This window comes from Cariama cristata, unplaced genomic scaffold, assembly GCF_000690535.1.
Source record: "Cariama cristata isolate BGI_N322 unplaced genomic scaffold, ASM69053v1 scaffold14393, whole genome shotgun sequence".
Classification (NCBI taxonomy): domain Eukaryota; kingdom Metazoa; phylum Chordata; class Aves; order Cariamiformes; family Cariamidae; genus Cariama; species Cariama cristata.
Genome location: NW_009609060.1, coordinates 12,408 through 20,072, shown reverse-complemented (window position 1 = coordinate 20,072; position 7,665 = coordinate 12,408). Strand labels below are relative to the sequence as shown.

Sequence of the window (7,665 nt, the reverse complement as noted above, 5' to 3'; positions counted from 1 at the left end):
AGGCTGAACCAAAGTATGGCTGGGAGTCAAGTATATCATCACAACTCTCAGCTTCAGTGAGAATTCATTGTCTGTTTATTCTGTACCATCTCTATGCTTAAAGTCAAGTACATGACTGTTATGCAACTCCTCAGTTTTAAAAAAGATTTTTTAAAAAAAATTTTTACATTTCTTAACTTTTCTGACATATTTCTTTGTTCTTTGCAGAAAAGGTACAGTTTGGCTGTTGGTCCTCCCAAAAAGGTTCCAAAAGTCAAGGGTGTAGAGTCTGCAGCAGTACAAGTTTCTCAGACGGCAAGAAGAAGAAAAAAGAAAAAAAGGTAATAGTCCAAAATATTTTCTATGGGAGACTTTGACTCTTTGAGACTTTGTCACCTTATTCAAAGGTCTTGCAAATACAACTACACATCTGTTTCTGGAATTTATGCATATAACTGATGCTGAGGGAAAGCAAGGACTAAGTAAAGACTAGGGATGTTTGCCTGCATTCTTAAGGAATTAAATATTAATGAGCTGAACTAGCATTTACTGTTGGAGATCGAGAAGTAGTTAAGGTGAAGAGATATTGCAAGAAACCATCTGGACTTTTGGTAACTTAACTTTGAAAAACTTCATCTGTGGGGGGAAAAATACTAAGAGTTCCTGTTGTATCTTAATCTAGTGTATCGATACAGTCTGAATTTTAAATCTGTATGGCAGAGGCTTTGTTTGAGCCACAATTTTTTCACTGTATTCTATTTTCTTTAAATAATCCATAGAATAAACTAATACTGCATTGCTTCTGATGTTAATATTTTGTTGGAGGTAACCAAATCTGATGGACTGGATGTCCCAGGGTGTTTCTTCTCTCCTGGGGCAGTCATGAACCTGCTCCTTATTCCTGTTGCTAGGTCCAGCCGGAAGCAAGACTGAACATGAATTTCACATAGGCGTGCCTGCACATTCACGGCCCTTGCCTTGCCAATAGAATAACATAGGCAGGGGATGGTACCTTTACGGGCACCCAAAGCATGAGTGGCCCAATCCATTTTCTAGGAATTGATGCGTTTCCTGAGTCTTTCTGGTATTTGGCCCCCACTCCCTTGATCTCTCCAGTATCTGGTGTTCAGACCTCTCATCCTATTCAGCAGCTAGTTCAGCCTGAATTTTGTCAGTAGATCACACATATACTCAAGATAAAGAGTGTACTTATGCAGGAAATAGCTAAAAACAGTTCAGTAAGAATATAGGACAGACTGTGGAGATGGGGAACAGGGCTCTATCAGACAAATGTAGCGACCAACAGCTTGCTTTTCTGTGGCTCGCTGCTTCTATCTCCCTGCAGCCCTCTACACACACACACTCAACCTATTTTCCAATTCTTATCCCCCCCTTCCATTAAACATCTGATAGTAAATTCTGTACGGTGTCAAAATTCTCTTGCTCAGTCTCAGAACTCCTTCAATTACGCAGAGATCCCATCATTCCTGTACCTCCTCACACAGTAATTCTCCTTAGCTTGCATAGTGTTCTGGAGAGCTGCTTCAGTTGAATCACCTTAGCGGGTTTTGCAATAGCAGCATTTGACTTAATTGTTCACCTTTGTTTATCAGAGTAGCTGATTGAGGTGGGTTAGCTTGTCCTGTTGGCAGACCTCTCATCACTTTCTAGTCTATTTTGAACAGACCTTAGCCAGATATCTTTAAATTACTGTCCAGAATGGTTTATCGGCTTGGAAGGAAGCAAAAGCACTACTTTTTATTTCATAACTTTCTCCTGGTTTTCTCCTACAGCACTGGAAGAAAGAAGAAAGAAAGAGCAGCTCTTGGCTAGACGTATTGAACTGAAACATGACAGAAAGGCAAGAGCTATGGCCTCACGAACAAAGGATAATTTTTATGGTTTTTTTTCATTCCTGTTGAAGAGAAGACTAAAAAGAGGAGGACTTGTGAGAATGTTGCTCAGGCCCCGGAGGCTGAGTATGCAACAGAAGATGAAACTGAGCAAGTCGAATACAGTCAGACTGAATCTGAGCATGAACAAGAAGAATATGAAGAGAAACCATCCAAAGTTGCAGTGAAACCAAAGGCACCTCCCAAAAGCGCACCAGCACCTCTGAACTTTGCAGAGCTCTTGAGGCTTGCTGAAAAAAAACAATACGAACCAGTGGAAATAAAAGCAGTGAAAAAGGTAGAAGAGAGACCCAGAACAGCAGAAGAATTGAGAGAGAGGGAGTATTTGGTACGCAAAAACAGAAGAGTAGAAATGCATAAGAAAAGTGAGAAGGAGATTAAGAATACAGGGATATCCAGTTCTTCAAAAAAAGTGACTTCTCAGAAAGAATCTGTAAATGCAAAACTTAACAAAGGCTCAGCAGATAAACATTCCACACCAAAAGGCAGTCTGTCATCTTCTATGAGTGGTACTGATAAGAAATCCAAAGCACCAGCATTGACTGAAAAACACTCACGGTCATCTTCTTCCTCAAGATTTGATCAAATGGAAAAAAACTCACAAAATGGCTCCTTAAAAAGCTCTACTGGTAACAGTCATAGTAAATTACCTGTCAATGGTATTGGAAAGTCTGGCTCAAGCTCTCATGTGCCACCCTCAAAACCAGTGGCCAATGGGGCTCAGAGGCTACCATCTGCTAAAGAATCCGGCCTGAAAAAGTCTTCCCATACAAAATCGGGAAGTGCTGCAGCCCTTCAGCATGGAATCAACTCAAATGCAAAACGATCAGGCAGCAGCTTGGGAAAAGGAGGACCTGGACATCCAGGTGGCAGTTCAAGTGCAGGACCTGGGCGATCAAGCAGCAGTTCCGGTGTGGGACCTGGAAGGCCAGGAAGTAGTTTAAGCGCAGGACCTGGGCGACTGGGCAGCGGCTCAGCCACAGGACCTGGAAGGCCGAGCAGCAGCTCAAGCCCAGGACCTGGGCGACAGGGCAGTGGCTCAGGCCTGGGAGCTGGAAGACCTGCTGGCAGCTCAAGCGTGGGACCTGGGCGACCAGGCAGCAGCTCAAGCGTGGGACTTGGGCGACCGGGCAGCAGCTTGGGGACTGGACCGGGAAGGCCAGGCATCAGCACAAATGCAGGACCTGGGCGACCAGGCAGCAGCACGGGTACGGGACCAGGAAGGCCAGGAGTCAGGCCAGGCACTGGACCTGGGCGACCAGGCGGCAGCTTGGGAACAGGACCAGGAAGGCCAGGCATCGGTCCAAGCACAGGAGCCAAGCGACCTGGCAGCAGTTTGGGAACAGGACCAGGAAGGCCAGGCATTGGCCCGAGCACAGGACCTGGGCGACCAGGCAGTGGCTTGGGTACAACTGTAAAACCGAAGTGTACTGTTGTATCAGAAACTATTTCTTCGAAAAACCTTGTCACAAGACCTAGCAATGGACAGATAAATGGAATGAGATCTTTTCAAGGACATAGGCCTGTGTTTCATCCACAAGGTATAAAGTTCTAGAGCAAATAATTTTTTTCACTTAGTTATTTGTTTTGTATTTTTATAAATGTCTGAGGTCACTGAGGGTCTTTGACAATTATAGGTGCAATTAGGAACACTTGGACAAAATACCATGTTTGCCTTGTAAAGAGTGCATTTAACAGTAGAATGCTTTTTTCTGCTTTGCAGCTTTTTATTTATTTTTACCTATGCTCATATTCCTTGAAATACAAGTCTGGAGTGTGAAGTATTACATGAAAGAAAACTAAGCAGCCTGTGATGGATGTTGGTATACAAATTCTGTTAGAAGGAAGAGAATTGAAGGATTTATTTCCTACACCTCTTAATTACACCTAGTCTTTAAAATTTCTAATGTCTTAAATAACAGATGCCTGAAGTGGTACATGAAAATAAAAACCACACATCAAACCTGTGACTGATAATGTGTTTTGGCAAATTCAACTTACCAGTAAGCAAGCAATTCTGAAAATTTGTTTCTGAACAGGAACAAGCAGCATGGAAATAAGTGCAAATAAGTGCCTAAAGAAAGCCTGAGCAAGAGCATAGACTTCTGTCTGCTAGGTTGTTCAGAATGCCATGTGTGGTACTGATATGTCATCTTCTGTAGCACAGCTTAGAGGAAGTATTTCCTTTTACTGACTTTCCAAGAATTGCTAGTTAACTTGAGGCAGAAGTTTTCCACGTTTGAAGCTCAGAGCTGTAAAATGGCTGTGCCCAAGGTATAGCAAGGAGAGTTACTGTTAAATTAATGTTCAATTAATGTTATTGATTCATGATTTTTTCACTCCTCTGTCACTTAGGTCTTGGAAGACCACCTGTTAGTTACAAGAGACAGATGGAAGATGATGATGATGATGATGAATATGACTCTGAAATGGATGACTTCATTGAAGATGAAGGGGAACCCCAAGAAGAAATATCAAAACATATTCGGGAAATATTTGGCTATGACCGGAAAAGGTAAGAAAAATGTCAGTTTTAAGATACTGCAGAACAAGCAACAGAACAGAAATTAATATAGTTCAATAAATAAAAATGTTTTAGAAATAGGGGAAGTGCTGGTATCCAAAAATGGTTTTGCATTGCAGAAATTTAACAAGCATTAGAGCTGCTCCTGTGCAGAAGGGACCTTGAATTTTCGCATTGCCTGCCACGCTTTTCTGGGAGCAATAAAATTTGATGCAATAGGACATAGTTAGAAAACAACACAGCTTCTTCAATGTCTCACCTGTATAATTCATAGCAACTCTTCCCTATTATTGGATGTTAAAATGCATTCTATAGTGGTCTGCAGTATTTTGGAATTCATCAGATGTATCTGCCTCAGTGTGAACTGCTAAAGGCAATAGTGTTAGCTGTTCTGTGAGAGGATCTAACTTGGTATGACTAGGAACTGCTGGAAAACGAAGGCTCTTTGGCTTATTTAAATACTTCCCTCTTGTCTGACAATAAGGCATAGGAAAGCAAGCATTTTAAAGACTAGTAACTTATATTCTTTCAAAACATTAAAATCTGTGTATGGTAAGGTAATTCTTCTTCTAAGAAGGGATGTGACTTCATAACTCAACTGTACATTATCATGTTTTTTATTGTGCTGAAAACTAATATTTAATTTCCAGATACAAAGACGAAAGTGACTATGCCTTACGTTATATGGAGAGCAGCTGGAGAGAGCAACAGAAAGAAGAAGCTAGGAGGTATGCATGGATTTAAACTAGAAAGATAGAACGTGTGAAGTTTGTTTATTACCCAAGTCATGGGGCTATGTTAGAGGGAGTATTTGCTGCTTTTTATAGCAGAGGTAAATAAGCCTTACTATTCGTTTATAAGAAAGCTTAGGTAAAGATGAAACTCAGCCAGCCAGTGGTAGGTATAGTAGTAAATCTTGTATGTTCATTCTCATGCATCACAAACTTTGCTTGTTTAAAAAAAAATATCAAAACCAACTTATGCCCCAAAATGTTTTTAAAAATACTTTAAACTTCACTTGAAATGCTAAACCTTTCAATTTGTCCCAAACATTACAATATTTTTTTTAGTTTGAGGACTGGAAGGAGATTAATTTGTTTTTATCTATATACATGTCTTTGTATATTTCTCTGTATGTGTAAAAAGTAGTCTGGCAAACTTTTGTAACTGCTGACTTAAAATACAAATATTATGTTTTCATATTGGTTTTGGCCATTGATTTTGGCCTCTAGACCTGCACAATTCTTATGTTGCTATTATAAAGCATGGTGTTCATAAACTGGTTTTCTTTTTGGTTTTTAATGACTGGTGGAACAAGCTTTGTGAAAGTTAAGAGGTTTTTATATGGAAAATACTGGAATATTCTGAGTTAACAAATAGTTTTGTTCTACCAAAATTTTTTTATTGTTATTCAGAAGTACTGAAAACTTGCATCTTTTTGAAGTCAGTGTCCTTGCTCCTGGGGAACAGCTGCCGCTCATGCAAAGCTGTAGTCTGTTAAATGGAGTTAGAGGAAACAACTGGAATTTTACAGTGATATTGCTATTAACTGAATTGTCTGTTGGAGACCTAGAGTGAGGTTTTGCAGAGTTGAATACCTGGCTAACTTGTAACTACACATGCAGCATAAAGGAAGAGGAGATAAGGAACTTGAGTAAAATTGAGTTTAACTATTTTCAATGCTCAGCTACTTTTCATTGAGAGTTTGGTTAAAAGCATTGTGACCTTTGAAATGAGGAACTTTTTCTAACCAAGCAAGCCCACTAAAATTATAGTTAAGTTCTAAGTTGAAATGAAAAATGACACTTCAAGACAGTTTTATCAGAAAGATCCTTGATGTGCCTGTTTCTAATCTTAATTTGGATGACTGCAGTTTCCTGAAGTCAGGATGACTTTCCTATGCTTGTTTAGGCATAAAATCCACTTTAGAGCGTGTATGGGAGCAGTTGAACCCAGAACAGTTGAATCCTCACTGTTGTGTGGTTGAACCTTTTGCATCGAGATGCGTGCTATGCTGCCTTATGTTGCTTCATAATGAACTATGGATGTACAAATGCATGTGGTGGGGCTGCAAGTGAGGCAGTAGCTGATCACAGAATGGTAACTTTGCCACAGCCCTTCCTAGTATCAAACCGGCAAGGCTATCCAGCCCATATTTATTGAAGAGGAGATCAGTGACTGCAGATACTGTTTTTAAGGATCACTTTCAACATTCCAACTTCTGGGAAGCTGAAGAAATTATGCAGGGACATAGCTAGAACATGCTGTGTTGTCAGAGTCTCTTCCATGGGCCTGTTCGCCAGAGCCCTGGCAGCTAGGTGGACTGCAGGTGGAGCAATGTTGTGCTTGTAGCTACCTGAATGGTCTCTCAAACCAGGAAGCTGCAATAACATCTTGCTTCTCTACTGTTTGATGTTACCTGTTCTCTCCCTTGCCAGCGTAAAAGGTTTAGGTGGCTATCAGAGAAGGGGATGAGAGTCAGTCCTGCTGTGACTTGTATGTAAGAGTTACATTGGCAAGAGTTGATGGATGTGTTTCAGCAGCTTCTTTTTGGAAAATGAGCTTTTGTATTAAAATCAGGGTTTTTTCACAGTCTTGACTTTTTATTAACAAAAGTTTTAAATAATTTTTCCCTCAAAAGATTTGATTCTATTCTAATGATAAAATCTTGATTTCTTTTTTTTAAGCTGTATTCTTGCTATTTTGAAAGAAAATTTATGATTGTTGAACTGATCTAAAATTTTTGCTCAACTGTAATAATTTTAGGATTGCTTTTTTGGGGGAGGAGTGGAAGTCAAATTTCATGTTTCTTGAAATCCTTTACATACTGCTACTCATCTTGTTTGGCAGCTTGAGACTTGGTGTTCAGGAGGACTTAGAAGAATTGAGACGGGAAGAAGAAGAATTGAAACGCAAGAGACAGTCTAAGAAGCTGAGGACACGTTAACTGACTTATGGTGTTGACTTTGTTCATGTTTCTGCTATCCTCTGCCTCCATACATCTCTTATTCTACTTCAGTTTCCATTTGCTTGTTAGAGGGCAAAAGAATATTTAAAGGGATTAACGTACTGAAAAGCAATTTGTTTGACCTAAATAAGATATTTATTTTTAATACTTGCCAGGGTTGGTTTTTTATGAAGAAATTAATGCACTAATGCATAATAAGTGGAATAAAATTAATAAATGTTTCCATTGATTAAACCAGTTCAAAATGCCAGCAGAAATATTGACTAGCTATGCACTGACTC

At 39.8% G+C, this 7,665-nt stretch overlaps 1 protein-coding gene across 1 annotated transcript in view; it reads left to right on the top strand.

Moving 5' to 3' along the window:
• Window positions 1-7,363, top strand: part of LOC104159487 (protein SPT2 homolog) — an 8,518-nt gene extending 1,155 nt beyond the window's left edge. The window contains 8 exon segments of the mRNA XM_009697407.1: window positions 203-281; window positions 283-320; window positions 1,773-1,883; window positions 1,886-3,182; window positions 3,249-3,433; window positions 4,248-4,407; window positions 5,067-5,144; window positions 7,267-7,363. Of these exon segments, the coding sequence (XP_009695709.1) occupies window positions 203-281; window positions 283-320; window positions 1,773-1,883; window positions 1,886-3,182; window positions 3,249-3,433; window positions 4,248-4,407; window positions 5,067-5,144; window positions 7,267-7,363 (2,045 nt within the window).
• The last annotated feature ends 302 nt before the right edge of the window (window positions 7,364-7,665 follow it).